Source organism: Haliaeetus albicilla, chromosome 26 (genome assembly GCF_947461875.1).
Source record: "Haliaeetus albicilla chromosome 26, bHalAlb1.1, whole genome shotgun sequence".
Classification (NCBI taxonomy): domain Eukaryota; kingdom Metazoa; phylum Chordata; class Aves; order Accipitriformes; family Accipitridae; genus Haliaeetus; species Haliaeetus albicilla.
The window spans coordinates 6,413,359-6,432,136 of NC_091508.1; the positions used below are offsets into that span (position 1 = coordinate 6,413,359).

At 63.0% G+C, this 18,778-nt stretch overlaps 3 protein-coding genes across 3 annotated transcripts; 1 reads left to right on the forward strand and 2 right to left on the reverse strand.

The window, feature by feature from the left end:
* The first annotated feature begins 622 nt into the window (after positions 1-622).
* Positions 623-12,414, forward strand: EPS8L3 (EPS8 signaling adaptor L3). The gene is made up of 20 exons (XM_069770739.1): positions 623-1,638; positions 7,413-7,492; positions 7,610-7,683; positions 7,765-7,829; positions 7,946-8,101; positions 8,880-9,029; positions 9,106-9,182; positions 9,635-9,771; positions 9,874-9,947; positions 10,038-10,155; positions 10,245-10,309; positions 10,450-10,524; positions 10,651-10,799; positions 10,894-10,975; positions 11,071-11,108; positions 11,199-11,295; positions 11,430-11,552; positions 11,652-11,731; positions 11,821-11,953; positions 12,041-12,414. The coding sequence occupies exons 1-20, from the start codon at positions 1,423-1,425 to the stop codon at positions 12,056-12,058; spliced, it is 2,007 nt and encodes a 668-aa protein (XP_069626840.1). The 5' UTR covers positions 623-1,422; the 3' UTR covers positions 12,059-12,414.
* A 560-nt stretch (positions 12,415-12,974) lies between these two features.
* Positions 12,975-15,561, reverse strand: LOC104319585 (glutathione S-transferase Mu 1). Its single transcript, XM_069770829.1, has 8 exons — positions 15,434-15,561; positions 14,972-15,047; positions 14,809-14,873; positions 14,641-14,722; positions 13,782-13,882; positions 13,537-13,632; positions 13,334-13,444; positions 12,975-13,209 (listed from the first exon to the last, which is right to left on the reverse strand). The coding sequence occupies exons 1-8, from the start codon at positions 15,464-15,466 to the stop codon at positions 13,114-13,116; spliced, it is 660 nt and encodes a 219-aa protein (XP_069626930.1). The 5' UTR covers positions 15,467-15,561; the 3' UTR covers positions 12,975-13,113.
* Positions 15,562-16,551: 990 nt separating this feature from the next.
* Positions 16,552-18,726, reverse strand: LOC138682022 (glutathione S-transferase 2). Its single transcript, XM_069770828.1, has 8 exons — positions 18,594-18,726; positions 18,365-18,440; positions 17,925-17,989; positions 17,759-17,840; positions 17,578-17,678; positions 17,262-17,357; positions 17,058-17,168; positions 16,552-16,740 (listed from the first exon to the last, which is right to left on the reverse strand). The coding sequence occupies exons 1-8, from the start codon at positions 18,627-18,629 to the stop codon at positions 16,645-16,647; spliced, it is 663 nt and encodes a 220-aa protein (XP_069626929.1). The 5' UTR covers positions 18,630-18,726; the 3' UTR covers positions 16,552-16,644.
* Between the last annotated feature and the right edge of the window lie 52 nt (positions 18,727-18,778).

Consider the following 18,778-nt stretch of genomic DNA (forward strand, 5'->3'; position numbering starts at 1 on the left):
GGAGGCATCGGTCATCTTCCAGCTTCATGGACCTTGGCCTTCATCTCTTGCCTGTCCCTTAAAAGCCACTTTGGAGGCTGAACTAAGGACTGGGAGATGCCTAGATGGCAAAAATCACCCACAGGGGATGCGGAGGCCCTTTGCCTTGCAGGTCCTCTCCCTAGCCCTGCTGGCTTCTCCAGCCCTTGCTGATGAGGGACCTGGGGACCCGTAGGGATGTGTTATTTTCAAAACCATTGGTGAATCATCTGGGTTTGCTATTCCCTTACCTTTGCCATGTCCGTTGGTGGCATGGCCATGGGACTCATTCCAAACCAGGAGAAAAAGGCACTGGCTTTTGGTTGAACTCGTCCTGAAGATGCCACCTGGGGCTTGCAGATAGGAAGAGACCAGACACATGCCAAAAAAAGGAAGAGTGAGTGTCCAAGCCTTCAGGGATTTGGATACTATTCTCCACAAGCTTTCACAGAGCAATTTTAGGACCTGATCAACCCCTTGCCAGCTGGCAAACAGTCTTGGACGTTCATGGCATCCAGGCACGCGTCCTTCCCGGTGTCCAGCAGAAGCTGCAGTGGGCTGAATAAGATGGATGAGCCAATGGTTTCTCCTCCCCAGCCAGCTTCCCACAGGAGCCAAATAATAGGGAAGGTCAAACATTTTCCATTCCAAGTGTTTATTGATGGAATGACATTTTCTAGCAAGAAACAGTTGCCTTTTGGAGGAAAAACCAGCCACATGTGTCCCAGTAAGCCCCAACTGTGTTGGTCTGGAAGCAGTGCTGGGGGACTTGGGGCGCCCGGACTCCTGTCCTGTGTCTCCTGTGGGATCAGGGACCATGGGCAAGTGTGGGAGATGCCACCTGATGGCAGGAGCAAGAGTTGGGATTTTGCTTGAAATATCTCATAGTGCTTCTAACCCTGCTCCAATTCCCCCCTTTCCAGCTCCGTGCCCTTTTGCAACCACCTTTGGCCCAGCTCCCATCCCTGAGGGTAGGAAGGACCCAAGGCACTACATTGAGGACGCTTCCGATGACATGCCAGGAGGAACCCACCCCATCTGACGCCCTGGGAACCTCCTGCCATGGGCTTTCCCCACCCAGCTCACGCCACATCTCCCACCACTCCACGCAGACGGCATCTGGTTGCCCTTTCACAATTTCCTCCAGAGCTTCTTCATCAAGCGACACGCTATGAACCCGTGCTCAGCAGCACGCTCCTCGCCTGTCCCCTGCCTGTCACCTCACGGGTGGCTCCCAAATCAATCCCACCGCCCACGAGATCTCTTTGAGCATTGACTCAGCAGCACATCACCTCAGGAAGGGAACCGCTCATCACAACCCACTGCGGCATCGCCTGCTCGCAGCCTTTTTTGGCTGCACTCTCCACATCCCGACCAGCTCAGCATCATGTGCTGCCATCACCCATGTGCTGCCTCATTCACTGCCTTCATCACCCTCCCTGGAAAGATATTGGTGAAAATGTGTTTTCCCTGAAAACACCATCGGTTGCACCACTTGACCCTGTTCTCCTCCTCCTCATGGCCCCAGGTTCAATATCTAAAGGCAAATCTTACAGTCAGGCTGCATCGGTTGACAGTGATGGGTTTGGGTCCCAGAATGGCTCCAGCTGCTCCATCCAGGTGAGAAACTTGGCTCATTTTCTTCGAGGGAAGAGATGGGGCTCCTGGGCTTTGGTGAGCTCCTTTTGCTGCTGTGCCGAGACCCAGTTGGGTCCCTCACCCGCCCAGGATGAGGGATTTGGTGGCTGAGCTCTGCTCACCCCCAAATTTGTGGGGTTTTAGGGGTGGAGGAAAGTTCCAAGGGCCAGATCCTGCTGCTAGAGAGAGTGCTGCTCTGGCAGGGCATATTGGGAAGCTTTTGGGTTAGGTTCACCCCTGGTTTGGGCAGCGATGATGAGGAGGGAAGGGGTGGGAAGCAGGATGGAGGGGCAGTACCGGGGCAATGGAGATGCCAGCTCTTCCCATGGGGGAATTCATCCCAAATGCCAAAACTAGAGCAGAAGAAGCCCCTTTCTAAGCTCTCCTTGGGCTCACTGGGGTTCCTGGGCTGCTCAGACTTCCCCGCGCTCTGCACATCAGGGGCTCATGCCCCATCCCAGAGAGGGACACATCCACAGGCAGGGATGACTTTGGAGGTCCGACCTCCCTGACCCACCTTCCTGCCCTCTCCCACCTTGAGCCGTGTCTCCCAGCCAGTGCTTACCCCAGCACCCAGAGAATGGGAAACACCGAGAAGCTCCTCCAAAGCCTCCAGGGACTTGCAGCTGTTCAGCCACCCCCAAACAGGCTGTAACCTGCTTGTTTGCATGTCCTCGTCACCTCTAATTAAACCCATGTGTTGCTAGTGCCCTTTCAGTCCCCACCACCTCTGGAAATCCCCAGAATGTGGCCAGGCTGTGCTGCCAATGTGTGGGTGCTGCTGGGATGAGAGACAGTGGGGAGCAAAGCAGGACAGGTCCCACACATACAGGGGTGGCCCAGGGAATGCCAGTTTTCCCACTTCACCCCAAAAGCAAGATGCTTTTTTCAGGTGTGTGGCCAAAGCTGTGGGGGCGGCTGCTTCTCTGGAGGTAAAAAAAGCTTTTTATGTAGCCATATGTGCTTTCCTGGGGCTCCTGCCCTGTCTGTGGGCTGGGATGATGGCTCAGGATTTGGGGGGACCCGAGTGATTCTTGCATCCCTGATGCTCTGCAGCACATGCAGCTCCCTTGCTGCTTTTTTCCATTTCAGCCTCTTCAAAGCAAAAAAAATCATGGTGTGAAGGTTGCCAGTCTCCAGCTGGGTCGCTGCAGCTCAGCTGGGAGCCACTGGCCATGGGTGTCTGCGGCTGAGCTGGGCATGGGTGCCTGCCGCTCTCATAACAACCCAATGCATCACCCACTCACCAGCATCTTCTCCATCACCCTCCAGAAATGACAGAGGAAAAAAAAAACAGCAGCAGGTTAAAAAGCAGAGGAGGCTTGCTTCTGGGGTGCTGCTTCTGAAAAGCCTTCAATGATGTCACTGGAGGGATTTTGGAAAGGCAATGGGCTAGAGAAGCCCCAGAGATTTCTTTCCATTCCTCTAAGAGATGGGATTCAGTGGCACATGGGTAAACCCAGGATAAGCCAGAGCGATGAGGGCCAGGATGCCTCATGGCCACAGAGCTCATGGTCCCAGGCTCGGGGCTGGGACCCCAAGGGGCTTCTCCCTTGGGGTGTCCCTGGGGATGTTCCTGGGGAAGCAAGGGGTTCAGCGGTGGCCCTGAGCCGGCATCTCTTGGGATGGTGGAGAGGGAGACGCAGCCCCCAGCGAGCCCCCACGGCAAAGGGACACAGCAGGGTGACGGGCACCCAGAGGTGGCTCTCAGCGCAGCACCGGCTCCCTGATGCCCTCCTGCGGTGGCCCTGCCAGGCGGTTGCCTAAGTCCCTTGGCAGGATGCAACCCATGTCCAGCACCTTCAGGAGCATCCCCCGGGCACCACCGTGCCCAGGCACCCACCTGGGACTCCCCCTGCTCTGGGTCCGGCCCCAGCCCCACTCGTTCGGTGGAGAGGGGGTCTAAAACCATGGGCAGGGATGGGGCACAGTGTGCTAGGGTGACCGTGGACCAGGGACAGACCAAGCAGGGTGCAGGGAGACAGGGTGACAGCAGGGCATCGCTGACCATCCCTCTGTCTCTTCCACCACATCACCCCAAAACAGCATCTGAGCCCAGCTGCCGTGACAGTCGGGACATCAGCTTGTCACCATCACTGCCAAGGAGACCGCGTGGAGGGCAGAAGGACTCGTGGTTTTGGGCATTGCCGAGAGGCACATCTCAACCCTGGGGGCTGTGCTGTGCCGTGCCTTTCCTCAGGCCCAGGGAGAACAATCTGACACAGTTTCCCAGCCCCCAAGGGGTTAAACAGTCCCCATGCGTCCCCAAAATGACGGGGAGCCGCTGGTCCCTAGCAATTAGGTGGCAGGTCCGGGTACACCGCGGTCCACCCCACACTTCGCCTCTGTGACGTGGGGACGGATCCAGGCTGGCCAGTGGTTTGTGCTGCTGGCCGGCACCCAGCAGCCAGAGCCACAGCTGTTTTCCAGGACCGTGGCCCCGGTGACACCTGGCCAGGAGCGATGTGTCACCGGTAATGCCAGGAACCAGTGGCTCTGTGGTGCCTCTCTGCCTGGGTACCCCAAAATCTGCACCAGCCCCATGTGGCCCCTGGGATAGGACCTGATCTTGCGTCCCCACTGGGGACAGGGTGGGTGGCCAATGGCTGGTGTGGGGCATCAGGCTGTGTCCCCAGGGCTGTCCCCTTGGTGGGTGTGGGTGTCTCCCCACCCAGGAGCTTTACAGGGCAGAAAAGGGGGTGCAGAATGGGGCCATTTTGCTCCCCAAAACAGCTGTGTTTGGGGGTCAACTCACTGATTTAGCACATTTTGACACTGGAGGTTTCTAAACCTGAACTGGTAAATGGCTTCAGTGTCACCCCAGGCTGGAGAGGTGAGAGAAGCCTTTGAGTCCCTTCCTGGCTCTTCCCAAGGGGGTTGGTGGCCCCTGGGGACTTCCTGAGCCTGGGGAAAGGTGAGAGGGACACGGTGGGGCTGGGGCTGCGCACAGAGGTGTCACATCTGGCCAGGAATCAAGGGGGAAAAAAAATAAAAATGGGGGTTTTGTAATATTTCTGCAGCCGGCACCATTCCCAGCTTACCCAGTGGGGTGACTGGGAGGAGGTGGGAAGAGGTGGGGTGAGCACCCTGTCCCTGTAAAGGGGTGGACATGGATGGGCCATAGTCCTCCCCATGCCTTGGGTGCTGCTGGGGGGGCGATCAAGCCCACCCCACACTCATGATTGCCATAAAGAGCCAGGGAAGGAGCTGGATTCCTCCAGCCTGACGCAGCGCCTGCACAGCAGCCAAGCCCAGAGAGGCGGTGGGATGCAGCTGGGGAAACTGAGGCATGACCAAGCTTGCGGCATGGCTACGGCGGGGGGTATTGGGGTGCCTTGGTTCAACCCTTGGGATGTGGATTGGGTGCAAGGGGAGCTTGGGGTGGCCAGGGACACCCCAGGGTGCACAATTTGGGGCTGAGCCAGTGCTGCCAGCATCCTCGGTTAGCAAGTGCCCGATGGGGTTTTTTGTCCTCATTGCAGAGACTTTGCTTCCTCCTCGCAGCTCGTCACGCCTTCGAGGCCACCCTGGTGCTGGGGACTGTCACCAGGAAGGACCCAGACATCTGAGAGCCCTGGGTGGTGTGGGGAGCCAGAAGAGCTGGGGATCCTGTGGCACCCCTGTTACCTACCCCCATGGCTCCCAGTAAGGGGTGCTGGGTGGACTGGCTCCCCATGGGGTGCTGTGGTGGCACTGCACCCCAATGTGGCCCAGCGCTGGCTGGTGGGTGGTACTGGGTGAACTGGGGAGTGGTACAGGGACAAGCACACTCCAGCCAGCCAGCAGCCGCGATCCTAAATGGATCCCAAATGCCGCTTAAATTGCCTCCAGAGCTGGACAGGGCCCTCGGGGGGAGGGCGGGGGGGGGAGCATTTTGGCCCATATCCCAGGAGACCCCCCACTTTGCTCCCCAAACCTCTCCCTAAGCGCCCCCCCTCCAGGCAGGGTGCCTGGTCCCTGAGAAGGGAGGAGCAGGCAGGGGGACCATGTCAGAGGACCCCCCCAATTCCCTTCCACAGCAGTATATCTACTGGGAGGGGGTGCTGAGCTATTGGGGGGCTGTAAACCCAAACCTCCCACAGGGACGCTGATGCCACAGAGCAGGCGGCTGCTTGTGTCCCCCCCACCCTGAGAAGAGTCACCCAAATGTCCCCAGTGCCAGGCACCCCCGTAGGGTCCGCAGTGCCAGCAGGACCTGGGGTGGCACCGGGCACATCTGGGACCCTGCACATCTGGGACCCTATATATGAGGGAGCTTCACATCTGGGGCCGGGGGGGTCACACATCTGGGGACAGGGGCGACGTGGTTACGTACTGCCCCCTGGTGGCCGCAGTTGGGGACTGCACCCTGCCCCTCCCTGAAATGGGGAAACTGAGGCACGATCCCAACTCCTACACCCCTTCCTCTTTCCCTGGGGGGCCATTCCCAGCTCGCCCCCCACACCTTGTCCCCTCGGTTCTGCTCGTACCTGTCCACTGACGGTCCCTGAATACTCCCAAAGGATGTCACTGCCTGCTCCGTGTGATGCTCTGGGGTGCAGGATGCTGGGGTCCCTCTGCAGTGGGGCCAGTTTGGCCCAAACACCTGGAAGGAATATGGAGAGAGAGAGGGTCAGCCGGGATGTGATAACCTGCGGGCCTGGGCGGGGGGCAGATGGGAACCCACACAGCCAGCAATGCCCTCGGGGACACGGTGGCCACAGCCCAGGCAACTCATCACACCCCCCAAGCTGCACCAGGACCAGCCCAGAGAAGCCAAAAGGCTCAAAACGAACCCAAAACCCACCTCACTGTGCCGGGGGAAGGAAGGCCAGCAGGTCACCCCTGTCCCACAGACATGAGCCCTGGCGAGTGCCAACCACCCAGTCTCCCCCAGCCAGGGAGGACAGACTGGGGCCAGAGCTCTCCCTGATGCTCCTGGGGATGCAAAAGGGACCCTGTGGGATGGAGCAGGGCTGGACAACCAGTGGCAGGGGTGACCCAACGGTGCTGGGGACTGTGACCCTGCTGCCACCAGCCTTAACCCAAGTCATGGACATGCATGCCAGATCCAGCCCCTTCTTTGGCACAAACCACCCTGGAACGGTTTTCCCAGCGGCAACCGAGTTTCGGGGTGAGCCCAGGGTTACCTGCCAGGCACAGGCACAGAGGGCTGTGTCAGAGAGGGTTGGGTGCTGCCGTTTGGAACATCGCCAAGGCTCAACCCCTGCGGGGGGGTCAGGCTGGCCTTGGGGTGGGGGGCACTCGGCCCATTCTGGGCTGCAGTCCTACCTGGGTGCCCCTGAGATGAGCAAGCCCTGCCACAGGGTGGGCACCCCAGGGTGAGTGGGGTGGCAGCGGCTGTGCCAGGTGGTTGTACCCCCCCCTCCACCGTCGTCGTCCCCCCCGCCTTGAAGCAGACGCCATCGGGCAAAGAGCAGGCGGGTGTGGTGCCGACGTCAAGCCTTTGCCCCCGCCCGCGCCACCTTCTGCTGCGCACTTCCAGCCCGGGCGGCCGAGTCAGCCACACCGGGATTGGGGTGAGCAGGGGCACCCCGGGTGTCCCCCAGGACAGGGACCCCGGCTAGTGACATGGGGGGGGGGGTTGGTTCTGGCTGCTGGGTGAACCCCACGGGGCTGGGATGGGGCAGGATGGAGGGAAAGGGGGGTCCTGCTGGGGACAGGGGTGATGCCACCATCCTGGAGGGGGTGGATGGCATGGGAGGTGCCCCGGGTGGTTGGGGACACACTGGGGGTGACACGGGGACCGTGCCCAGCCCAGGACCCCGCAGCAGGATCGAGCCGCCCTCGGCAAGATGGGAGACCCCTTCGGCCGCTGGAGCAACCCCCCGTCCCGGTGAGTACCCAGTAGGGTGGGGTGTCCTCGCCTTGGGGACCCCCGAGGGCTAGGTGGGAAGAGGGGATCATGCTGCAGGGCACAAAGGTCTGTCCTTCCTTCTGTCCGTCCACCCAGGAGTGAATATGACGACAGGTCCCTGCTCCGACGGTCCAACAGCTTTGCCCGCCCCAGCGGAAAAAGCATCTACAGTGAGTGAGGGCTGCACCCCAAAATCCCCCTGCTCCTGTCCCTAACCTGTCCCTGTCCCCTGACCCTGCGTGCCCCTGCAGACCAGCGCAAGGACTACGGCCAGATCCTGCTCAAGCCCCAGAGCGATTTCCAGCACCACGTTGAGGTAGGAGACCCCCAAAACTGCCCCAAGCCCCCCAACCTTGCCAGGGTGCCCCTGATTTGCAGCGTGTGGGGTGACGACAGGACACCCGGTGACACCCAGTGCCGTGTGCCCCCCAGCACCTGCTCACGGTGCGCCTGGAGAGGGACATCCGCAGCACCGATGACTGCCTGGCACGCCTGAAGGTGCTGGAGGCTCAGGGACGGGTCTGGGGGCAGGATCTCATCCTGCAAGTCAAGGACCAGGAATTGATGCTGAGGGATGTGGAGAGCAAGGTACCCCCTGGCCAGGCCACCCCCCGAAGCCTGGTACCCCCTGGCCATGGCATCCAGCTTGGCCATGGCACCCACTCCGGACCCAGCACCCCCATAAATCTGGTGTTCCCCCAGCTGTAGCACCCCCTGCATCGCTGGCACCGCCATCACCCTGGCATCCCCCCCCCAATGGCCCTTGCACCCCCTCTTGGTCCCAACACCCGTTCCACCCATGTCACCCCATTAATCCTGGTACCCCCCTTCACCCCAGCATGCACATCAGCCTTTCAACACCCCCCATCCCTGGCACATACCCTGTACCCCTAACCCTAGCACCCACCTTAGCCATGACACCTGCCCTGGACCCGACTCCCTCCCCCAAATCTGGTATTCCCCCAGCTATGGCACCCCCATAACCCCGGTACCCCCCCCACCTTTGCACCCCTACAGGCCTGGCCCTCCCCGCCCTGGCACCGACCACAACCCCCGCACCCCTGTAACACTGACTCCCTCTATAAACCCTGCCACCCCCCAACCCTTGCATCCCTACAAGCTGACACCCACAACCCTACCCCATGCCACCCCCCCTCCAGCCTCAGCACCCCCAAAAGCCTGGTATTCCCCTGGCTATGCCACCCAATAACCCCACCACCCCCCATTAACCCTTACGCCCCCACAACCCTACAAGCCCCCTATGCCCTAGCACCCCTATAACCCTTGCATCCCCTTAGCTCTTTACCCCAGTTAGCCATTCGGGGGGGGGGGGCCTGAGCATCCCATTTCCCTCCCCCCTGGCCAGGAGGAGCTGGAGGCTTACCCACTGGGCAGCGTGCAGGGGTGCTCAGCCGTGCTGGACATCTGCGGCTACAGCTCGGTGTTGGCCATTAGCGTGCAGGAGCAGAGCCCCCCGGGGACTAGCGTCCTGCTCTTCCACTGCGAGCGTCTGGGGGTGAGCCCTGAAGGTGGGCAAGGCGGGGGGGGGGGCACCCAGGGAAGGGGGGTTGATGATGGTGGGTCTGTGCCAGGCAGACAACCTGAAAAGCAGCCTGGAGAAGCTGGTGAAGCAGTGGAAGGAGGAGCAGAGGAGTCAGTATGGGCACAGGTAAGGGGGTACGTGGTTCTTCACTCCCTCCCTGGGGACAGCCAGGCCTGGTCCCCCAAGTCTGCCTCCCCAAGTTGCAGGGGGTCTCCCTGTGGGTGAAGGATAAGTCCATGCTGCCCCCATGTCCCCCAAAGAGTCCCTCCCTGAGGGCGCAGACCCCGTTCTGCCTGCTCCCCTCCTGCGTCTTGGTGGAGCCCCTCCTCAACCTCCATGGGGGTGGACCACCCCTTTTGCCCCAGTACCCCAGTTCCTGGCTCAGCACCCCTCCTAACCCCCTACCACAGGCTCAGCCCCCCTCCTACCCCATGCCCATGGGCACAGACCCCCATACCCCATCCTTGGGCTCAGACCCCCCCTCTTACCCCATCCCCACAGACACCCCCTCCATCCCATACCCCATCCCCAGGCTCAGGCCCCCCTCAGCTCTCCCCTCCCCATCCCTCCTTGCCCAGGAGCAGCCTGGACATGCCGCAGAGCTCGCCCCCCCTGTACGCTCAGGGTCCCTACATGGCCCCAGAGCAGTGGGCAGAGATCCCCGCGCCCAACTTCCACGCGTCCCCCCAGCATGGGCTGCCCTCCTCAGACTACAGTAAGTCTTGCGTGGGGTTTGGAGCATGCCTCAGTTTCCCCAGGAGCAGGGGGTGGGAGTGGGGTGATGGGGAGCAGAGCTGGGACCCTCTGCTGTCACCAGGCTTGCCAGACAGCCAGCAGATGCCACAGACCAACCCGCCGGACCAGGTCATGTCCAATGTGGACCGAGATGTTGTAAGTCCCATCCCACATCCACCCCACCTCAGATGGGGACACCCCAACCCTCCGTGCTGGCACCCACTGGGTCCCATCCTGCTCCCGCAGGAGGTCCTCAACCATGTGCTGAGCGACCTGGAGCTCTTTGTGGTCCGGCTGAAGACAGCCCTGGGATTGGTCAGCACCACCAACACGAAGAAGAAGAAGAAGAAGATGAACAAAAAAGGTGGTGCAGGAGGGTTGTGCCCTTGAGGGCTGGCAGGGGTCCGGGGGAGTGTCCATCCTGGTGCCAGCCCCCCCTCTCTGCCCCTCCAGCTCTGCCCTCCAAGGATGACTACACAGACTTTTTCCAGAAGGTGAAATACGCCCTCAACCTCGTGGTAGGTCCTGTTGGGCTGGATGCAACCCCATGGCCGGTGGGCATCCCTGGCCTGTCCCTGCCTGCTCCACTGCCAGGCTGGGGGGGCTTCGTGGGGATGGGGGGGGCTGCGTGGGGACACCCTTTCCCCCCTCCATGCAGGGAAGGACCCACCAGCATGTCCAGGAGCCAGACCCCTCCGAGCTGCTGCATCTCATCTTCATAGCCCTCTCCTTTGTGAGTGCCCCCAAAAGCAGGTCCCAACCCCCCACCCAGGGGTGAGCAGGGTGGGGAGCAGCCCTCCCCCCCCCCATCCTGGGGGGGGCAGGTATGGGGGTGCTGCTCCTTCACTGCCTGCAGCAGGTCCTGGACCACTGCCCCAGCCCCAGCCTGGCCCCGGCGGTGGAGGCACCACTGCTGGTGCCGGAGACAGTGGAGCTGCTGGAGAAGACCCTGCACCAGAATAACTACAGCACCTGGAAGTCCCTGGGCATGGCCTGGAACAAGAGCAGGTGGGGTCCAGCCCCCCCTGACACCAAAGCGAGGGGTCCAGCCTTGTAGGGGGGGTCACACCACCCACCTTGGCTTTCTCCCTGCCCGTTGTAGGGCAGAGTACCCCAACAGCGAGCTGGTGCCCCGCTACATCCCCGTCTTTTCGGATGGGTGGCTGCCCCCTCCGATGAAGCAGGTACGGCACGGGAGCGGGGGCAGGATGTCCTGCCGCCTACCTCAGTTTCCCCAATTCGTTCTCAACACCCACCCCTCTCTCTGCTCCCTGCACAGTCACCCGTCACCAGCCGGAGGGACAATCCTGGCCAAGTGTAAGTGCTCCCGCTGCCCCGCAGATGCTGAGGGCTGGGGCAGGATTTGGCCCCCGGCTGGATGCTTATAACCCCCCCCCCCATCTCCAGGGCCCCCCTCCCTGCCCAGGGGCTGGTCCGAGCCCTGTACGAGTTTCAGGGCAGGAACCCGCGGGAGCTGAGCGTCAGGATGGGGGACACGCTGCAGGTAGAAACCAGGGGGTCCCCCCCATGGGTGCTCCTGGGGAGGAGGGAGCAGGGACCCCCAACCTGCCTGCTGGGGGTCCTAGAAGGGGGTGACAGCAGGGTGCTGCCCCCCCCCCTTGTCACCACACACCTTAGGTCCTGGACCAGCAGAAGAAGTGGTGGCTGGTGCAGGACAGCCGGGGGCAGAAGGGCTACATCCCCAGCAACATCCTGGAGCCCCTGGAGCACGGGCACGGTGGGGGGCACAGCGCCAGCCAGGTGGGTGTCCCCTCTCCCCTCCCCTCCCTGTACCTCCATGACCAGGAGGGGGTGGCAGGGGACCACCCCGCTGTCCCCTCCCTTTGTCCCCCGCTCCAGGACAGCCCCCCCAACCTGCGCCCCAGCTCCTCACCGGCGGAGGTGACAGCCTGGCTGAAGGACAAAGGCTTCTCGCGGATGTAGGTGGACCCTTGAGCCCCCCAACCCCTATGGCTCCATTTGGGGGGCGCCAAGCCCCGCTCACCCCTTACCGTCTGTCCGTCCGCAGCACAGTGCGGTGCCTGGGGGTGCTGACGGGGCACCAGCTGCTGCATATGAGCCCGACGGAGCTGCAAGCCGTCTGCCCCGAGGAGTGGCGGCGAGTCCTCTTCAAGCTCTCCTCCATCAAGATGTCCCTGGGGGTGAGGGACCCCCAATCCCGTGCCCCCTCCCCACCCTGGGGCTCCCCCAACACCCACCCAACGTTTCTCCCTTCCCCTTCTCTGCAGATGGGCCCCAGGGATTGAACCGCCGTGTCCCCTGCTGTCCCCACCATGCACCTTCCAGGATGGAGCACCCCAGGCACTGCAGGACAGGGCGGGGCACGGGGGGGACCCCACAGCCGCCATCCCACCTGGCCCCACAAGGCAGAGAGCCACTCCTTGGGGGTTAGGGGACACGTCCCCCCCAAAGCCACTGATCACACAAGGCTGCTGGGACCCCCACCCGCTGCACCGAAGGGCTCTTGAGGACCCCCTCACCCCCAGGGAGATGCACTGCCAGACCCTCCGTGGGGAAGTGGGGGGCAGGCAGCCCCCCGGGGGCCGGGCACGGTGAAACCCGTGTGCACTCCACAAAATGTAAAGCGACTGCTGTAATAAATAAAGAGTGACAGCACTGGAGTTTGCGGGGGGGGCACCCCAGTCCCCATGTCACCCATGGGCCACCCTGGTAGAGCAGGGAGGGGGACAGGGCAGGGAGGGGGACACAGCGTGCCACCCCCCAGTGGGGACCTGCCCAGCAGCACCCAAGGGACATCTCTGGGTCCCCATGCTGGGCAGCCCCCCCCCGTGCCCAGGGGGTGGTGGCAGCGAGGGGCCCAGGGGACAGGGCTGTCCCCAGCCCACCCAGCTCTGCGCCTTGGGGGGGTGGCAGGGGACCAAGGCCCCCCCCCGCCTTTGTCAGCACTGCCTCATTAGCAGGCAGGAATGCGCTAATGAGAAGGGAGAGGGGGGGCCCCAAGGACAGCACAGGGCTGAGCTTGTGCCCCCCCCAAACCCCAGCCAAACCAGGGAGGGGGGGGCTGGGGTGGCAGCAATGCCTATTGGGTCAGGGATGCCCCCACTCACCCCACACCCACCAGCCCCCCACAATGGGTGGGGGCAAGCTCGGCGCACCCCCCAGCCACCCCCATCCCTACACAGCAGCACTCGGAGGGGGGGCTCAGAGAACCACATCTAAAGCACTTTATTGTATTGGGGAGCTTCACGCCAGTGGTGCCCAACCCACCCCACAATGGAGGGTGCTGGGGGGGTCAGGTCAGGACCCCCTCCCCGGCTCCCCTCACCCCATGCTGAGCCCCCTACTCCTTCTTGTTGCCCCACTTGGCCATCTTGTTGTTGATGGGCATCTTCAGGAAACGGCTGGACTTCATGTAGGCAGCCACCTTCTCTAGGGCCTGGGGGGGCAAGGGGAGCATCAGGGACCCATCCCACTGGGGCACCCCCCACCCCTGGGTGCCCTCAGGGGCCAGGGTCCTTCCCCAGGGAGGGGAGGGTGATGCCCAGGGTGGCCCCACTCACCCCAAAGCGGTCCATGAAGTCCTTGAGGTTCTTGAAGGGCTCCAGGCACTTGGGCTCGAAGATGCGGTTCTGCTCCAGCACGTCAAACATGAGGAAGTCCACGAAGGTGAGCTGGGGACAGGGAGGGGGACATGGTGAGGATCAGTGTGGGGACAAACACCCTCCCCAGCCCCTGCTGCCCCTCTCCAGGATCCCAGCGGTACCTTCTCCCCCGCAAACCACTTTCTGTCCCCCAAGAAGTTGGAGAAGAGTTTCAGCTTCCCCGGGAGCTGCTCCAGGTAGCCCGGCTTGAGCTTCTCCTGCAGGACAAAGGGGATAGAGGGGTGAGGCTGAGCACCCTGGTCCCCCCACCCCAGGGAACAGCACCTTCCCGACGTGGGGTCGCCAATGCTGACGCAACCCATGGCATGGCCAGGGAGGACCTCGGCACGGGCATGGTCACACTCACAAAGTCGGGGTTGTAGCAGACCATCACCAGGCTCATGCGGAAATCCATGATCTGGTTCTCCAGCATGTCCACACGGAGGATCTCCTCCTCTGTCTCACCGCCTGCAGGATGGGGAGATGTCAGCACAGGGGGGGGTGCCCCCCAACTCAACCTAACCCCAAGTCCAACCCAACTCCAAGCCCAAGCCCAAGCCCAACTCTATTCCAAACCCAAGCCCAAATAACTCCAAGCCCAATCCCAAACACAACTCCAACCCCATCCCAAGTCCAGCCCCAGGCCCAACCCAACTCCAATACCAAGCCCAACCCAAATCCAACCCCAAACCCAACCCAGCTCCAACTCCAAGCCCAACCCAGCTCCAACCCCAAGCCCAACCCAATCCCAAACCCAACCCAGCTCCAACCCCAAGCCCAACCCAGCTCCAACCCCAAACCCAACCCAAGCCCAACCCAGCTCCAACCCAAGCCCAACCCAGCTCCAACCCCAAACCCAACCCAATCCCAATCCCAACCCAGCTCCAACCCAATCCCAACCTAGCTCCAACCCCAAGCCCAACCCAATCCCAATCCCAACCCAGATCCAACCCCAAGCCCAACCCAGCTCCAACCCCAAACCCAACCCAATCCCAATCCCAACCCAGCTCCAACCCCAAGCCCAACCCAGCTCCAACCCCAAGCCCAACCCAATCCCAATCCCAACCCAGCTCCAACCCCAAGCCCAACCCAGCTCCAACCCCAAGCCCAACCCAATCCCAATCCCAACCCAGATCCAACCCCAAGCCCAACCCAATCCCAATCCCAACCCAGCTCCAACCCCAAGCCCAACCCAACTCCAAGCCCCAGCCCACCCCAGTGCTCACACATCTTGTGCTTGCGGGCAATGTAGCGCATGATGGCGTTGCTCTGCGTGAGCTTGGTAGTGCCATCAATGAAGTAAGGGAGCTGGAGGGGACATCAAGCCATGGGGCCACCAGGGCACCCAACCCCCATAACCACCCCCCACCACCCCCCAGCTCGAGACCACCTACGTTGGGGAAGTCCAGCCCCAGCTTCTCCTTCTCGTTGATCCATTGGCTCTTGTCATAGTCAGGAGCTGAAAGGATGTGGGGGGTGTTGGGTGATGCCGTGTCCCCCCCAAAAGCCAGAGAGCTTGAGGGCGGCGTGGGGACCCCCTAGTCTCCCCCCCCTCACCTTCCCCGCAGCTGTAGAGCTTGTCCTCATAGGGTGTCTCGGTGTACTCCAGGAGCAGGCGGATGGCGTGGGCGAGCTTGGGGGGGGGGCAGTCAGGGACCAGTGAGACTCCCCCCAAAATGCCCCCCACCCCCCCCCGCCATGGGGAAACTGAGGCACGGAGGAGACAGAGCCGCGCCCCCCCCGTCCCAGTACCCCCAGCCACCTTCCCCCCGCAGGCACAGGGGACTCCACAACCCACTGGGTGCCCTCAAAATCAATGCCCACCCCCCCCTAGGTGCAGGGGCACCCCCGCAGCCCCCCCCCCAAAACCAAGGGAACCCCCACAGCCCCCTCCCCCAAGCGCAGGAGGAACCCCATACAAGGGGGGGATAAGAGGGGAGGGGTCAGGCCGCTGCACCCCCCCCCCAGGAGAAGGGCCCCCCCCGGGCGGGGGGTGCAGGCCCCCCCCAGCCCACTCACGCCGCGAATGTCCCAGTAGCCCAACACCGCCATGGCCGCGCGCGCCGATCGCTGTGCCCCACCCCCCTCCGCGTAACCCGCCCCCGGGGGCGGGGCTTAACGCGGGGTGGGGGCGTCTTAAAGGGACACGGACCTGGATGCGGCTGGGGAAGAGGGGTCTTCCCCCTCCCCCCCCGTATTCTGGGGTGGGGTTACGGGACTCTTCTGTTTGCATTGGGGTGGTCTGCGAACCCCCCCAGGCTCCATGGGGGACCCCCTTATCCTGGGGGGTCGTGGGTTTCTTCCTTTGCATTCCCTCCCCCCAAGCTGCATGGGGATACCCCCCCGTCTTTGGGGAGCACGGGTCCCCCCCCTTTGCAACCCCTCCAAGATTAGACACGTGCTCCCCGCCCTTATCCTGAGGGTCATGGCCCCCCCTTGGGCCCCACAGTGTGCATGGAAGGCCCTCTCACTCTGGGGGCTCTGCACCCCCCTGCTGCTTGGGGGGGTCCCCCTTACCCAGGGGGGGCATGATTACCCCCCTTACATCACCCAGGCTGCATAAGCAGTCCCCCTTATACTGGGGGGGACCCCTCAATCTGCATTGGGGTCCCCTAGTCCTGGGAAGGGCATGGGCCCCCCTTGACCCCCCAGTCTGCATGGGGGGACATGACCTCCTTTGCACCCCCCAAGCTGTATGTGGTCCCCTTTATCTTGGGGGGGGACGTGAATCCTCCCTTGCAGCCCCCCCAGACTGCATGGGGGTACCCCTGGCTTTGGGGAGCAGGGGTCCCCCAGTCTGCATAGGGACCCCCTTATCCTGGGGGGCGTGTGTCCCTCTGTGCCCCCCCTAACCTGCATGCGGGTCCCCCCTTTCAACACCCGAAGCTGCATGGGGGTCTCACTCTCCCGGGGGGGGCATGGGCCCCTCTTGGGCCCTGCAGTCTCCACAGAGCAACCCCCTTAGCGGTGGGGGGGACATGGGGAAATGGCTTCCCCCCACCCCGGAGTGCAGGACGGTCCAATAGCCCTCGCCCCTGTTACCCCCCCAGGAGTCACCCCCCCAAAATGCAGGGTCCCCACAGCGCCCACCCTTCCCAGCACCTCCACGGTCCCACAGCAGCTCAATGCACCCCACATGGCAACCAGACAAGGGGGCAGCCCCCCCGATTTATTCTGCAGGGGAGGGGGCTGGGGGTGAAGTGGGGGGGTGTGGGGGACACACACCCCTCTCAGTCCTTGGTGTTGGACCATTGAGCCGTGCGCCAGAAAATGGGGGTCCTCATGAAGCGCCCCGACCGCATGTAGGCGGAGATCTTCTCCAGCGCCTGCGGGGAGGTGATGGTGATGGGACGGGGACAGGGATGGGGACAGGGACACCGGGGTGTCGGGGATAGGGACAGGGACAGCAGGGTGTCGGGGAGGGGGACAGGCACATCAGGGTCTCGGGGATGGTGATGGGGATGGGGGCACCAGGGTGTTGGGGACAAGGATAGGGACACTGGGGGGTGGGAATGAGGACACTGGGGATTCAAGGATGAGGACGGGAATGGGGACAGTGGGGTGTCAGGGATGGGGACAGGGACACCAGGGTGCCGGGGACAGGGCCAGTGACACCGGGGTGTCCCCACGCAGCCCTGCTCACCTCGAAGCGCTGCAGGAACCGGCCCAGGTTGCCCTGCAGCTCCGGGCACTCGGGGACAAACATGCGTTGCTGGTCCAGCACGTCGTATGCCAAGAAGTCCACAAAGGTGAGCTGGGGCAGAGGGAGCGGGGGGAGAGGGGAGTGACAGGGGGTCAGCCCCCACAGGGGGACCCCCCCCAAAACTCCCCAGCAGCCCCCACCTACCTTCTCCCCTGCAAACCACGGCCGGGAGCCCAGGAACCGTGACAGATCCCGCAGCTTCCCCGGCAGCTGCTCCAGGTACGCCGGCTTCAGCTTCTCCTACACGGGTAGGGGGGGACAGAGCTGGGGTGGGGGCTGCCCCCCCCCCAGCACCTAGGGGGTGACTGCAGCCAGGCAAGGGGTGCACCCCAACACACGCCTCATGCTGGCCATGGCTTGATTCCCCATGTCCCCAGTGTGGCGGGGGACAAGACTCCCGGGGTTTGGGGGGGGTGTGTCTGTCCCCCTATGCCCCCCCACGCTCCCACGGGGTACTCACAAAGTCGGGGTTGTAGCACAGCTGGACAAATCTCATACGCAAATCCATGAGCTCGTTCTCCAGCATGTCCACACGCAGCATCTCCTCCTCCGTCTCACCTCCTGCAGGATGGGGAGATGTCAGCGCCCCCCCCGGGGGGACCCCCCCTTGGTGCTGTGACACACCCCCCCCCATCACTCACCCATGTTGTGCTTGCGGGCGATGTAGCGCAGGATGGCATTGCTCTGCGTCAGCTTGATGGGACCATCGATGAGATAGGGTAGCTGGGGGGGGGCATGGGGGGTCAGCCCCGGTGCCCCCCCAGCCCCTTCCCCACCCCGCCCCCCCATTCCCCATCCGTCACCTACATTGGGGAAGTCGAGGCCCAGTTTCTCCTTCTCGTTGGTCCAGTCGCTCGGGTCAAAATCAGGGGCTGGGAGGGGGACAGAGAGATGGGGGGGGGGCTCCCCCAGACCCCCCATCCCCACTCATCACACCCACAGCAAATTCATGGGTGGAGGGGGTGTGCACTCTGCCCCAGGAGCAGCCATGTGCCCCCCCCCGGGCACCCTCCCTGGGCAGATAAAGGAGGACATTGAGCAGTGGCCAAGGTCCAGGGCAGAGTGGGGGGGGGCAAATTGCCACCCCCAGACTTGGCAGGAGGAGGACAGGGGGACAAGAGGACAGGCTGCACTTTCACCCTGCGGAAACGGGGAGTTTCTTTTCCTTCGGCTGGTTTCACTAGGGTGACAAGGGTCCCAAGGAGGGGGAACACACATGGGGGGGACACGCTGCTTGCTCCCCTCACCTGGGCCGGGGCGGTACTGCCTCTCCTGGTAGGGGGTCTCCGTGTACTCCAGCAGCAAGCGGATGGCATGGGCCAGCTGGGGGGACACAGCACCCACCTTTTGGCACCCACCAACACCCCCCCTGCGCTCCCCAGGACCACCCCCTACCCTGGGACCCGCAGCACCCCCACACCCCTAATCCCCCCCACCTCCCCAGCGAGGCATTGTCATATCACCCCCCCAACTCACCCCACGGATGTCCCAGTATCCCAGTGTGACCACCATCGTGGCACCCAGCTCCGGCTCTGGAGGGACACTGGGCAGGGATGAAGAAGCCAAGCCCCCCCAGCACCCTCCCCTTTCCCCTCCCCCCTCTCGTGACCGGGCGCAGGCAGGGTGCCAGGGTGTCCCATCAGCCATGAGGCCAGCGCTGG